Below are 15,814 nucleotides of genomic sequence, written 5' to 3'. Positions count from 1 at the left end.
TCGTTCAGTTAAAAAAAGAAACTAAAAACCGTTGTCTTTAACGATTTGTCGTCGTTGAGATGAAATAACACATAGGGAAAGTGTTTTTTTATCATGAAAAGTCAAATATTTAAGGATCCTCGTGTTAAATATTAGAGTACATGTGTCGTCGATACGAGACATCGTTCGACACGTCTAGCGCTAAATTTACGGTTTCCGGTCGGACGCCTTAAGACTAGGTCACGGAATTGCATTACATCTACTTATACGCCGTTGTATGGGTAACATTCTCCTCTTCGAACCTTAATCCTTGATCGGCTCATTTTAATGTCAAATCGAACCTTATAATGTCAATTCTTGAATACACTTCCGGCGAGTTGGTTAAGTCACCCGTTCAGACCAGCGTGCTATTCAAATATGTATACATACACCTTTGTTCTCGATTTGGGATTTACATTTTAAACAAAGTCAAATTATGGGCAAAATTTAAATCGATACGTTTGCTCATTTCGATTACATTCGTATGGCGAACGAAATAGGCTTATCGGTAAGGAGGAAAATTGTAACGCAAATATAGCGGATCGAATCCGGAAGGACCTCTCCCTTCATTTGCCCGCCGAAAGGAAGTTTAGTTGCGGTGACTGCGGAATAATCATCGGCCTCACGACACCGGCAACACACGGGGTTGGCGGTCATGGCGGCGCGACGGCAGGGGGCTAAAAGAGTGACTCATCGTTGAGCCAGGCCAGGCCTTACGAGCTGCAGGTCAGGAGAGGAAGACACTTTTAGCCCACATTTCTTCCCCTCCTCTCGTCATCCTACTCTATCGCCGGAGTTCCTTTATTTTTATCCCGACCGTTTATTCGCGGGTTCCTCGTTTCCTCCTCTAGCTTCCTCTTCGCCTGTCTGTACACGAGTCCAGACACGCGGCTGATGGAGTTTCTCGGTTCTAATACGGTGTCTACAGTTGCGGACAGCTGCCTCGATCAGAAGCTATAAGGAAGTTGAGATCAATTCCGTGTAGAGTTATTTGTAAAGATATTAGTGTTCAGCCGTGTTGAACAGTACGAGGGTAGGGTCGAAGAAGGGTTCGCACTGCGTGGAACAAGAACGGTTAAATTTCTTTGAAAGAATTCAAAGAAACTTGGTAGAGCCTTTTGCTCGCTCTTCAAGACCGCTTCGTCCTCGTTTCTTAAGACCGGAAGACTTTCAAGAATCAAGATTCACAGGGTAGCTCCGATAGGGCTTCCAGAATCACGGACAGTACACGGTGGAAGATCACAAAGAGCCTTCTCCTGATTCTAAAAGATGCATCGAATTCGATAAAATGTTCTTTCAGGTTACATCGCGAACGGTACAGGTTTAACACGCGGAAGTACCGGCGAACCTGTTACACGGGAAAAGGTGTATCAGCGTCGTGTTTCTCTAGAAATCGCTGTGTACACAATTCCGGACCAAAATTCGGCTCACTGGTCGCTGAATCATTGCATTGTGTTCCGCGGAACGAACACGGAAAGAGAATGGAATTTCTACACTCGAGTCATTTCCTTCGTTGTACTCATCACTTTTGTTTGTTGAGCGTTAAAAATCCTTCGTTCAGCACACAAAGTCCAGTTCTGAATATCCATGAATCATATAGGACACGTTTGTTCCCATCATCGATCATGGTTATTCGCGAACATTGAATTACAGCGATAGTTTCCGCGCTCGCCGTCAGATGGACACGCGGTAAAAAGTTTCTCGCTAGTGCTCGTCTATCGATCCGTCAAAAATTGTCGGAAACCGATTAGCAATGAGCAAGTAAAGTATCGGGTAAACACAACCTGTACCTCTAAGGTGTATCGTCTGGTTCATAGCAACCCGATACTTCTCACGGCCGGTTCCCACGATCGAACCTTCCCCAGCTGGTCCCTTTTAGGCACCCAACGAACTCGCACCACCCGAAAGCCTTCCACTTCTAACTAACACGTTTTTCTGGTTGCTTGTTCCAGGTGGACACAAGGAGTTTCACAGGCGGCACAGGGAGCTCTGCGAGGACACGCTTCTCCCAGCAGGCGGAGCTGGTCCATCGACGGTCAGCGGTTGCCCCAGTCCAGGACCAGGTTGTCCAGTGTTGAGCCTGTCCGGACCACCGACACCCCAACCCGCGGACATCGACAGTCATCCAGCCTCTCGTGTCCTACCGTTCTTGTACCTTGGAAACGGTAGGGACGCAGCTGATCTTCAGCTCCTCCGCGCCTTAGGCGCCACCAGAGTCCTCAACGTCACTTCCCAACTACCTGGTTACCACGAGGAGAGGGGTATCACCTATAGACAGATCCCTGCCTCGGATTCCGGTCATCAGAATCTGAAGCAGTACTTCGAGGAGGCGTTCGACTTTATCGGTAAGCGTACTTTCTTTATTTAATACTGTTATTATGATTTTATTTCCGTGCGGGCAGCACTGATTAATAAAACGGTAAAACTCGTACCTCATAAATCGTGGAGAAGTATAAAGAGGATTTAGCAAATATCATAGTCATTCATAGCATAACAAGAGAAGCGAATTGAATAGGTCGAAACGAGCAACGCGTACTGACATTCAACGAACGTGTGGTCGTTCCATTGACGCTGTTGAACCTGTTGCGTGTGATTCAACAAAAATACAAGGATCAGACGTGCTGTAACAAATTGGTCTAATTGCATTGACGGTGTAAAATGTCAGAAGGTTAGAGTTCCAAAGAGAGGAGGCTGCGTTTAATTCATCGGGAGAAGAGATAGCTGTGACAGAGAGGTATTAGCCTCAGTCGATGAGTAATTCTTTCAAACGAAATGGGTGTGTCCTCGGATAACGATCGTTATTGTTGTTTGTATTTGCCGCGTTCCAACTTCTGCGCATGCTCGCCCCGTTCAGACTTCGAAATTTATTCGTCCCGTCTAATTGACCTAATTTAACATCGCAATTGGGTCAATGCAGAAAACATAGCAGAGGATAAATCGTCTGCAGCAATCTAAGAGTTTAGTTTATTTCTGCGTAAATTCCCCTTTTGACCTCCAGAACTTCGTCTACAATTGATAAGTCGAAACGGTCCTCGGGTCTGTAAAGGGTTAAACTCTGCTTTTGTTTGTCCTCCATCGAGAGGTTTCTTAACGGTCAACGCACCAAGGTGCCCTTCATTTCACGCAACAGTCCCTACGGGTGTTGGGGACGGTTGGCCAGGTACAGCATTCCACCAGTTGCACATTCGGTAGGGTTCTCCCTTCTGGGTACGCGTTTGTCGCGTGTGCATGTGTGTGTGTGTGCGCGCGATGCACACGTGCGCTACGTTCGTACAGGACAGCAGAATGCGTTGCAATAAACGCAGAACACGTATGCGAAGAGGGCCGACATTGGGCCACACCATGGTGATGGGGATTTACGAGTGTGCATTCGATGGCGCTCGCGCGTACACCCATGACTCATGGTTTCATGAATGGAAGCCTTTCGTCTTCTAGTCCTCGCACGGTGAATGGTCCACCGGAAACGGCTAGTTACACCCTGTTTCCGTTAAACCGAACCGCCTGGTGCAACGTCGATGAGGGAAAAACGAGCGTGCGCGTATGCAACCAGGGAAGGAATGTCATTGATGGAATTCAAAATTTTTTTTTTTTCATTTTACGCTTATCAAATTCGACTGTTAATTTTACGTTTCGAAGAATGATGGCTTAAGAGAAAGCAAATATATGGCGCCGAGGCAGAAATACAGCGGATTTCCTGGAACACGATATCGTTTACGGAATCGCGACAGGTGTCGCAGCTTTTTGTCACTGTGTACACATATGTCCTTTATGCGTTACCGAAATATCTATCCACCCTACTCTCTCCTCTAAATTCATTCGAATTTCTGCTTCGACTCTGCCGAGCCTTCATCCGCAAGGGTTTCAGCCGTCTCTCGTTTTTCTCCCTTTATTTATACCCCCTTCGCTTCCCTACCCGCGGTTCCTGTCTCTCGCGACTCTTGATTTTCTCCCTGCTTTCTCTGTCTCTGTCTGGCCATTCGTCATTTGTGACTCATAGCAGATGTCAGCTCGCGGGGTCTACACGAGCGATCGCACGTACGACACCCTAGCCGTCGTGTGTGTTACAGCGTTTAGGGGCCGATGCACCCCCTCGTGTCTCCACTAACGCTTACCTAAACTACTTCTATTACGCGAGCATCGATGCGCAGATAAGATTGGTCCCGCTGCTTATCGACGTTTAGCCACGCATTAGCGATTAGGCGCCGACGCTGCGGGCAACAACGGGTCAGGGATATATCTTTCAAAACGTCTGGCGTTATCTCTCGCCATGCAGTGTCGTAGAAATTGACGGATAATATTTATCAAAAGTCCCTTTATCTCCTTTTTTTTATAGGGTAGTTGGATCTCTGATTTGTTTCGGTGCAACCCTTTCGTAGTTTCGAATATCCATCGCCATAAGTCATAATTGTTTCTTTCAATCGAAAACCTCTGTGGAATTGTTCCGCAAAAACGGGACATTCGTCGGCTTTTTCCGCTGCTCGCAGTCCAGCGTGCGTGTGCATGTGCACTTGCAGCGGCTCTCATGCTCCGTTCGGCGTTGTATGTAGTACATTACATTGGATACAGGCGTGCGTCAACGTGACTCATTGGCGATACGATAGCGTCCCTCCGCGTTACGTAACCGAATCGCCTGTTTGGGTTACACGGTCGGTTTTGTTCGACCGTTTACAACAACGCGATCTCGCGTCATCCGAACGAGCTGGCACGTACCGTTTGTTTTGCCCACCCGCTCGCTCGTTCTCGTAATTCACCTCCTAGAAATTCTCGATGACGTGGTCCGAGACAGCGTCGATGACCCCCATCTTTCGGGCCTATAGCAGTAGTTCTAACCTACGCAGTACGAATCTCCTCGGCCGGAACGGAGTCGAAGCCTCTCTTTCTCGATGATTCAATCATCGTGGAAGTGAAATTTCATTGCTCACAGCCAGTGCTGCCTTCGTATCTAATCTACTCCTCCGGAAAGAGGAACTTTAGGATGATCTAACAAAGACATTTGTTTCCTAAATTACAGAGGAAGCCCGGAAAGCCGGAAGCAGCGTGTTGGTTCACTGCCAGGCTGGAGTGTCGCGCAGTGCGACGATCGCGATCGCGTATATAATGCGGCACAAGGGTCTGTCCATGGTGGAGGCGTACAAACTGGTGAAAAACGCGCGGCCCATCATAAGTCCTAACCTGAATTTCATGGGTCAGTTGCTGGAGCTGGAGCAAGGTTTGAGGGCGTCCGGTGGAGTGGCATCCGCCCCGGAGGAGCCGAAGAGTTGTCACCAGTGTCGTTGGTCGCATCAGCAGAACAGCGAGGAGGTCACGTCCGGTTGCAGCGTGTGAGGTGCCCCTACGGGGTATGCAACAGGCACAAAGCCCGGTCTTTTCGCGACACCGGGTTTTCCAAGCAAATCGAAAAATGAGCCGATGCACGATTGCGAGGCGACAAGTGACATCGCGCCGGTCAGCGCTTTGTCGAAAGACACTACACAAACACACATATCCTGTACATCCGTACGAATCGAACTCGCGTTCCTTCTTCCTGTTTCCTCTGCGAAGAGAACTCGGACTACACCACGTGCCTTGGCTGTCGCTCCCGGGAAACGGGAAAGGCTGATTTACAGAGACACTTTTTATTTTTATTCGCCGGATAACGTATATGAAACGAGGAAGAAGAGGACGAGAGAGAGGCGTCGTTCGACCTTGGTAGCCGTAAGGGGCCTTCCGAGATGAAAAATTGTTCCGCGCGTTGTCGCTCATTTTGGGACTGAAGGTGATTGTCTTCGCGACACGCGCGCCCCTACACGTTCGTCGACGTCACGACCTCCACATCCCGCTTATTATTTATATTTTTCCGATGGGGAGAAGAAAGAGGATGGACGTTCACGCGGCGCAAGTTACGGAAGCTTGGTGCGATCGTCGCGAAAGGTGTACTTACGCGACAGTGTTCCGTAGTTATGTTGGTACAAATACATGTAAGACTCGCGTTCGCCACGAAAAGTCGTGAATTTCTTTTACGTAGGCATCATTTCTGTACACAGCGAGAATATGTACATTTAATTTTAACGATGCGGCGTTCGTTCTATTGGGAAAGATCTATATACACAAACATACGTAATGATTTTACCGTATTCGTTTTTTCTTTTTGTCGTTCGTTTCTGCTTTTACATGTATATTTTTTTAAACACGTAAAGCGTTCTCGTTCAAAAGAGATCATTACTCGCGTTATTTTATTTTTATGTTCTTTTTTTTGTTGGGTGCGTTTAATATTGACACCGTGTTTCGCATCTGCGTTTAGGGATGGGACCTTGGACAAGTACCTTAAATAACGGGGATACCGCTTGAAACGCTGTTTGCGCACGTAGAATTGAACAGTTTCTGTAGTTTTATGTATATATATATAGCATACACACACACACACACACGTGTAATTCATCTATGTCCGCGTGAATAATTGCACCCGGGGGTGTAGAAGGGTTCGCCGTCGAGAAACGCGCGTGTAAGTGATTAAAAACGATGGTAAATGTTCGTCGATCGAGATCAATATTAATTAATATTTGCGTTTTCTTTTGCCTTTGCCTATTTGTATCATTGTATTCGTATGTTATATTATTTGATAGCGAAGTGGTTTATATTTGATAAAAATAATATATCGTTCACTTGGAATTAGCTTGACCACGAGCTCCGTAGCATTTAAGGATCTGGTTGAGATCCAACCATCGTGATCTAGTCGTTTGTTGGGATATGTAATGATGATATGATATAAGCTGCGAAAGAGAGAAAGAAAGATTGAACGCAAGGGAGAGATTCAGTTCAAATGTGAGCCCGCCAACTAATTAGATTGTAACGTCGTCGACGACTCGAGGGGACAGGATACGATTTTTAAACCGGGAATAAGATGCCAAACACGGATTTCTTTTTTCTTTTTCTCCTTTCTTTTTTTGGTTCGAATTCGACGAGTTTCAGGCTTCGAGTGAAGTTCGATGTAACGACCAAATTATTATTATATCGTCTGTTGATCTTGAAACGTGTATATATATAATAAACGTAACACACGAGCTACATCGAGTTAAAGAAACAAAATAAAAATAGTATTCAGATCATTTTGATCGATTGACGGTCATCGAATTCAAATGATTCGTGTACGAGAGAACTTTCTCCATTGGTGGTTTCATGGGTATTGGATCAAGTGTTGTGCAACACGAATGCACACACGAAATGCAACCTATCGCTGTGTATCTATCTCAGGTTATTCTCTACGGTAATTGATGAAGTAAATAACGATAAGATTAAAGAAAAACGAAAATTCATTTCATCGATATTACTATATCGCGTGGGGGGGGAAGAACTTTCTTCTTATCCCACGCGTTTTTCACACTCACGAATTGTTCGAGATCGATGTACCGTGCAACTCGAACGAATTATGTCACGCTAAAGAGAAATTTCCATCGACTTGAGAAGTTGTACGGGAAACGAATAAACGTTTTCTCTTCTCGGCCAGCATGATTCGTTTGAGCCACCGAGATGTGTGTATCTAGCTTGTAATCGCTTTTTACTTCAACCGACAACGAGCAATCCTCTCGTTGATTCTCTAATAAACTCACGAGTTAATCGATGTTCAATTAAAAACGAGAAAGATGAATATTCGTACGCGTGATATCCACTTCGATCGTCAATATACCTCGAGCAAATGGCCTAAAGGATGTTAATTGAACGCAAAACGTTGCGAGGAATATATATATATATATATACACACACATATATATAAGACCGACAATCGTCGCCGCTGTTAATCGAACCGAGCAGCCGTTGTAAAATCACCGAGACCGATATGCCTTTCTACGTTTTAGAGACTCAAAACTGGTGACAATAAAAGTAAAAACTCGATAAGAGAAAAGAGACCTGTCGTGCGTGAAACAATTATTCGTTTCGCGACACAAATTATAGATAAATATATACGTATGTATAGCATACGAGACAGAGAAAGTTCCTTCAGATTCTCTAATTCTTCTCGAGGAAACGGTACATATCAAAGAGACGTCGCCTTCATTTCTTTTTTTCTGTTTCTTGTAAATCGCGAAGAGTCACGGAAATAAATCCACGTTGGCATCCTATAAGTAACGGAACGTCGTGACGCTTCGTGTGTAGACCTTTGTAAAAAGTGTAGCGAATAGTGTTGTAAATAACCGCAGAGCAAAGACACAGGCACTCGCGAAAATAAAAGATACCGATCGACGCTGTAATAGATACTATGGCATCAAGAGGGAGTAACTACCGAGCACGCTAGGGATCCCTAAGAGACAGGCGATATAGGGAATTTTCAGTCTTCTTCAGCGTTGTCGTTTTCCTTAAGGAAGGCCAGTGAGCTGGGCACTGTACCTGTTGCATTGTGAGAATATATGATACGTATGGTAGTGTTTATGAGAATAAGAAAAGGATTTCAACAATAAAACGTGAGTCGATCTGCGATAAACAATCGGTTTAACATCGTCTTAGAACAGATAAAGCAGAGTCATAAAATGGAATAAAATATAAAAGTCTTAAGCGTTGCTCTTCTGTCGTTCGACAAAATTTGAATCTTAAAGCACTCAATGTCACCGGAGTACTTAATCTATGCGATCGAACATGTTCCTATAACAGTGTACTATGTATTTCCGGGACTTTGCTTTGTTTAGTCTTGCTTCTGCCTATGCGATTGTGATTTATCGTAGATCGAAGTATCCTTCTTATTGTTAATGTTCTTTTTCACTGGTATGTGCACTCTGGTGCAACGTAAGCTCCTCTTGGTAAGGTTAAGCCGAGGGGAAAATGTCTCCTATCTTTTACTTTCCTTTTGACCGAGGGAAACTTAAGTTGCACACAATTCTACATCTCCTGGTTTGCACACAACCATACATGATGATATAATCAGCTGTGTACACATCTTAGGATAGATAGGAAGCGCGAGGGTGATTCGTTAACATTGTGGAAACATTGTCGTACGATCGGATTCTTTTTCCTTCTTTTTTTAATGTACAGCCGAATATAACGTAAAATATACGCATACGCGAGGACAGAGACCATTGTATCATATCAAAATTGAATTAGAAAATATTTTATGAATAAAAATGTAAATCGCACACGCTTGCGGTCGATTTGTTTTCTCAGCAAACATGACTTTTTCGTTTATTCCACTTTTTATCATTTTTCCCCTTTATTGAATATAATCATTTTATAAATTTACAAACTAAATGCACCGGATTATTCAAATTTAAATTCCCGCCGTCGTTAAGATGGTACATAGTTAAGATAGTGTAAGTTATTCATTAATTATTAGCAATTCTATACCGACCGCGTGACATAGACAGGCACGCAGTGGAGGTTTTTCATTATTTCCTCGTTCCTCGTGTTTCATTTTTGCAGTTCAACGACTGAAGAACAAACTTTAGTCTATCAGCTACCTTCAGGTAAATAAACTTTAAAGACTATCTGTTACATTTAACGTTTCTGTTACCAAATTGTGAATATATAACAAAATGTATGTATATAGATATTGATTGTACGTGTTAAATATCCTACCTAACAAATTGCTTTCCTTTTCTTTTCGTTATTATCAATAAAAACTGATATTACAATCAATCGCATAACCGTAACACGCTGTAGTTATTTAATTTGCACTTCAATAAGTAATAAGCATTTATTATGTTAAGCCAGAAATATTGCAAACAACTCATTTCCGCATGTATCGATGGATATTTTAAATCGAACAAAAAATTGCGACATTTATTTACTGAGTTATTAGAAGCCACTTTTTGCAACATGAATGCTGAACTGTTTTATGTTTTTATTATATTATTTTAACATTTACCTATGTTTTGTATTTCTTATATTTTGTTGTCATTGAATATGAATAAAAATTTGTTCTTATTTAGGTTATAGATTATTTATTCATTCAAATCCTTGACAAATACATTATTGTATATAGAGGCAACTCATTTTGATGAGGTTAATAGTATTTAATATATTGCATTTAGTAAAGCTTAACTTGTTACACAAAAACTTTTAATTTCTTTGCGTTATTGGGTAACGGGAAGGCGTAAGTTAGACACATGCCACAGGCGCTTCATACCCTCGTTACGGCGCCAGTGCATCGGGGTCCCTGACACCCCAAGATGATAGCGGGTCGGTATGCAGAGAGCGCCACCGAGTCATTGGGGTCTCAGACACCCCGGATGCCTTAATGTCGGTATACATAGCGTCTTACCCGTTCTTTGGGGTCTCTAACACCCCAATATGATATCAGGTCAGTATCCAGAGGGTGTTTTTGACGCAACGGGGTCACTGGCACCCCTGAACGAAATCAGGTCCGCATGAAGAGGGCACAACCAATTTCTTTCCAGAGTTTATTTAATTTACTTTATTTATTTTCTTTGCTTATTAAATAAGCTCATCGAAGTGGAATAACATTTATGATTGTATCCCTCTCCTGGGCCTCGGCCGAGGACCCCTTTTATTTCACTTTTTCCAGTTATTTATATAATTTTATTCCTCTTTATAAACCAAGGCCACCCCATGTTTTTTATTATTATTAATTATTTTATCCTTCCGCCGAGGAGTGCGGATCTACCTGTGAAACATACATGTGCCCTTATTTTATTTTCTGCGTTCATGTAATTTGCAGTATTTATCTCCTCAGCTTATTGAATAAACTGACCAGAGGGATGAACGTGTTGATTTTATTACTTCCGTCTGCACCCTTTATATCTCTAATTCCACCATATCTCTGCACCCTTATATCACTGCATTTCTTACATCCCAGTAACCCTTACATCTCAGTATTCCTAACATCTCGGCATCCCTTACATCTCTTCACCCCTTACATCCCCGCATTCTTTTCATCCCTACATTCTTTTCATCCCTACAATCCTTTCATCCCTACATTCTTTTCATCCCTACATTCCTTTCATCTCTACATTCCTTACATCGCTTCATTCCTTATATTCCTACATACCTTACATCTCCTTATCCCTTACATCCCGACATTCCTTACATCTCTGCTTCTCTTACATCCCTTACATCCTTGCATCCCTTAGATTTCTGAAATAGACACCCCAGACACAACTTTTGCGCCCTCTAGCGGCAAAAATTTCAACTAAAATCTCGATGTTGAATCAGCGCCATCTGGTTTCAAAAAAAGGAACTAAAGCTTGCCGAAATTTTGGCCCTCTAGCGGCAAAAATGTGAACTAAAATCTCGATGTTGAATCAGCGCCATCTGGTTTCAAAAAAAGGAACTAAAGCTTGCCGAAATTTTGGCCCTCTAGCGGCAAAAATGTGAACTAAAATCTCGATGTTGAATCAGCGCCATCTGGTTTCAAAAAAAGGAACTAAAGCTTGCCGAAATTTTGGCCCTCTAGCGGCAAAAATGTGAACTAAAATCTCGATGTCGAATCAGCGCCATCTGGTTTCAAAAAAAGGAACTAAAGTTTGCCGAAATTTTGGCCCTCTGGCGGCAAAAATGTGAACTAAAATGTCGATGTCGAATCAGCGCCCTCTGGTGGCGAAAAAAGGAACTAGATCTTGCTCGATTTCTGGCCCTCTGGCGGCAAAAATGTGAACTAAAATGTCGATGTCGAATCAGCGCCCTCTGGTGGCGAAAAAAGGAACTAGATCTTGCTCGATTTCTGGCCCTCTGGCGGCAAAAATGTGAACTAAAATGTCGTCGTCGGATCAGCGCCCTCTGGTGGCGAAAAAAGAAACTAACTTACCTTTACTTACCTTTACTCGAAGCAGTCTTTATAATATATTTATTATAAGGGATGCAAAGATGTAAGGAATGTAGGGATGTAAGGGATGATAAGAATGTAGGGATTTAAAGGATAGAGAAATGTAAGGAATGTAGGGATGAAAAGAATATATGGAGGAGAAGAATATAGTAATGAAAGGAATGTAGGGATGAAAAGAATATATGGAGGAGAAGAATATAGTAATGAAAGGAATGTAGGGATGAAAAGAATGCAGGGACGTAAGGGATGCAGAGGTGTAATGAAACGAGGGATGTAAAGGAATACCGCAGGGATCCGGGACTGGGGCCCCGGTCTCCACTGCTCGCGGCCCGAGGAGTGCTGGCATCGGGTGTGGCCCCCGATTTCGGCGGAGTTAGGCACATGGCGGAGGGTCAAAGGACCCTCCCTTCCGCCCTAGTGCAGGCCACCGTGGTGGTTTTAGTGGGTAAAAATCCCACACTACCTCCGGCCCCTCCCCAGGGGGGCTGAAGGTGTCTTTCTGAAGATTTCCACCACGTTAAAAAAAAAAAAAAAAAAAAAACGAAGGGTATTTAAGGGTTGCAGGATCGTAGGGATGTAAAGAATGCTGGGATGGAAGGAATGCAGGGATGTAAGGGATACTGAGATGGCCTTGGCCAATAATGAGGGATAAAATTATATAAATAACTGGAAAGAGTAAAATAAATGGGGTCCTCGGCTGAGACCCAGAAGAGGTATATAATCATGAATGTTATTTCCCTTCGATGCGCTTATTTAATAAGCAAAAAAAATAAATTAAATAAATTAAATAGACTCTGGAAAAAAAATTATACTGGTTGTGCCCTCTTCATACGGACCTGATACCTGATACCTAAGTTTCCCTCCTGGGGTGTTAGAAACCCTGCTGCGCCAATGACGCCCTCTGCGTACCGATCTGATGTCATATTGGGGTATTAAGGACTCCGAAACGCCGGTGACTATCTTTACAAACCAATAATATAGCATCCGGGGTGCCAGAAACCCCGAAGCACCAGTTACTATCTCTGCATACCGACATGATATCATCTTGGGGTGTCAGGGACCCCGAAGTACCGATGACACTTTTTGCTTACCGACACTACGGTATTCGGGGACCCCTAGGCACCGGTGACGCTGCATATCGATATTATGCCACCGCGGCGTGAGGGACCCCGAAGCAAATAGCGAAATATAAGACCTAAAAACGAACAAATCGTGAAACTCACTTGCTCGAGGTAGTGATGGGTACGACTGGATCTGTAGCGCATGCGCACTACAATTATTTATTATAAAACAAACTTAAAAATAAATATAAAATAATCTTATTTAATAAGCAAAGAAAATAAATAAATTAAATTAAAGAAATTCCGAAAGGAAAGTTAAGGCCCATGTATGTTTGACAAGTTGATCCGCATCCCTCGGCTGTCGGTATAAGACTGAGGGAGTCGCATCGCGTTGTAGGTCAAATATATCATATTATGAAATAATTACTGTGTTTTAAGTTTGATTTTCATTTATAATTTATTAATGATCAAACAGTTATTGAATGTTGTGTATATATAAATAACTGTTTATACATCGAATAAATAAAATAAGAGAAGAATTTAAGTGAATTAAATAAATAACTGAGGAAAAAAATTATGTATATTTAGTAAATAACTCAGAACGGAAATTGTGTAAATTAAATAAACAACTCAGAAAGGAATAATAACTTCGTTGCGTTTTTAAAATGATTTATTTACCAAAGCGCGTGAGGTGGATACAACTTTGTCTTACAATTATTTTAAGGTGATGCGAGCGTCGAGGCCGAACCAAAGAGGAGGTATTTTTTTGTGTCGTCAATTTTTCTGTGTATTATTAATCGAAGTATTTACATTAATTTTACATAATTGAAAAGTGGGAAAGTAAAAAATATAATAAAATGATAGTATTAGAAAATATATTTGAACATAAATTACACAATTATACAATAAGATTTGGGAAGTTTCCCGAAAATATATTTGAACATACATTACACAATTATACAATGGTATGAGGGAAGGTGTTCGGATAATATATTTCAACATAAATTACACAATTATACAATAGTAGGAGGGAAGGTTTCGGATAATATATTTCAACATAAATTTACAAATTTAATACAATATGAAGTTTCCTATCTTTTCTAATGCAAGTTTTAAAATCCCTATTGCTGTATTTAAGAGTATAATAAATTCTTAATCTAATAAATAACTTTAATAAATATTGTAAAAGAAAATTGTCGCAAGGGTGAATAAAACCAGTAACATTTCTACATAAATCATACATATTTTTCCCTACATGGATGCGAGGTAAAATAGAATGTGCGTTTGAAAAAAAGATGTTTTCTAAAGTAAATAAATAATTGTAAAAAGATTCTTCTGGATTTCTTAGTGCACCATAAAAATTGCCGATAACATTTTGGCCCAACAAAATACAATGATATCGCGAACTTTTTAAAATCTTCCGTATAACGCCTACCGTGAACATTTCTATTATTTTGAATAACTTGCATATTAACAAAATTAATTATTTTGGGGGATAAAAATTTTTTGCATAAACCCTGAAACGTACTTAAACTAGACTGATTATTTCGAAGTTCTAACACTTCCGCTTCATTCCGCTAAATCATACAAGTTCTTTTTTCAGGAACTATTAAATTACTATAGTTATACGTTCTATATGGTAATATTGCAATTCCGAAAATACTTTTCTGAATTTAAACTATTGTTTCCCAATTAAAAAATATATAAATCTTTTTATCGTAGCTCTTAGCTTGATATCGCTTTCTAAAAGTTATCTTTAGAAAACGATATCAATTACCAGGTCACACCCCGTGGAGGTGGCTACGTTAGTGACCCACCCTAAAATCATAAGAACGTGAAACCATTCAAAACACACAACATAAAATAAAAATTTAAACAATACAATCTTGAAATAGAAAATAAAATTAACACCCTAATATCAGAAACAATTGAGAAAATAATAATAATTTAACAATAAAATGCTGAAATAGAATATATAATTAACATCATAATTTCAGTAACAATTAACAAAATAACAATTGAACAACCAAATGCTGTAATAGAAAAGATGATTATTATATACATGAGGAGAATAATTTCCTGAAATAAAATAGTGACCTCCCTAAAATCACAAAACCCCTCAAAACAAACAACATAAAACTTTCAACAATAAAATGCTGAAATAGAAAATATAATTAACATCATAATTCCAGTAACAATTAACAAAATAACAATTAAACAACAAAATGCTGTAATTAGAAAAGATGATTATTATATACACGAGGAGAATAATTTCCTGAAATAAAATAGTGACCTCCCTAAAATCACAAAACCCTCCAAAACAAACAAAATAACAATTCAACAATAAAATACTGTAATAGAAAAGATGATTATTATATACATGAGGAGAATAATTTCCTGAAATAAAATAGTGACCTCCCTAAAATCACAAAACCCCTCAAAACAAACAACATAAAACTTCCAACAATAAAATGCTGAAATAGAAAATATAGTTAACATCATAATTTCAGTAACAATTAACAAAATAACAATTAAACAACAAAATGCTGTAATTAGAAAAGATGATTATTATATACACGAGGAGAATAATTTCCTGAAATAAAATAGTGACCTCCCTAAAATCACAAAACCCCCCAAAACAAACAAAATAACAATTCAACAATAAAATGCTGAAATAGAAAATATAATTAATATCATAATTTCAGTAACAATTAACAAAATAACAATTCAGCAATAAAATGCTGAAATAGAAAATATAATTAACATCACAATTTCGATTACAATTGAAATGAAAAATGCAGAGAACAGAAAATATAATTACCATTACAATCTCAGAGATATTTAATAAAATGAGAACTCACCCAGGCTATATTTTAAATAAATTGATCCTATTTAAAATGAGAACATGAAATATAATAGATGGGCAAATCAATAAGGAAAGAATAATGTATATCAATAAAGTAATAAAGAAAAAGGAAATAGGGGAAAT

At 40.5% G+C, this 15,814-nt stretch overlaps 1 protein-coding gene across 2 annotated transcripts in view; it reads left to right on the top strand.

The window, feature by feature from the left end:
* The window catches only part of LOC114880857 (dual specificity protein phosphatase 10-like), a 47,010-nt gene extending 37,859 nt beyond the window's left edge, over nt 1–9,151 (top strand). For both annotated transcript variants that reach the window (XM_029197312.2, XM_029197313.2), the window contains 2 exons: nt 1,971–2,363; nt 5,030–9,151. In XM_029197312.2, the coding sequence (XP_029053145.1) occupies nt 1,971–2,363; nt 5,030–5,343 (707 nt within the window). In that variant the 3' untranslated portion in view covers nt 5,344–9,151. The remainder of the gene's footprint in view (nt 1–1,970; nt 2,364–5,029) is intronic.
* Nucleotides 9,152–15,814: the final 6,663 nt, after the last annotated feature.

The sequence above is a fragment of the Osmia bicornis genome, chromosome 15, assembly GCF_907164935.1.
Source record: "Osmia bicornis bicornis chromosome 15, iOsmBic2.1, whole genome shotgun sequence".
Lineage (NCBI taxonomy): Eukaryota > Metazoa > Arthropoda > Insecta > Hymenoptera > Megachilidae > Osmia > Osmia bicornis.
Note: the sequence above shows the minus strand (reverse complement) of the source record. Positions and strands in the feature narration are given on the sequence as shown.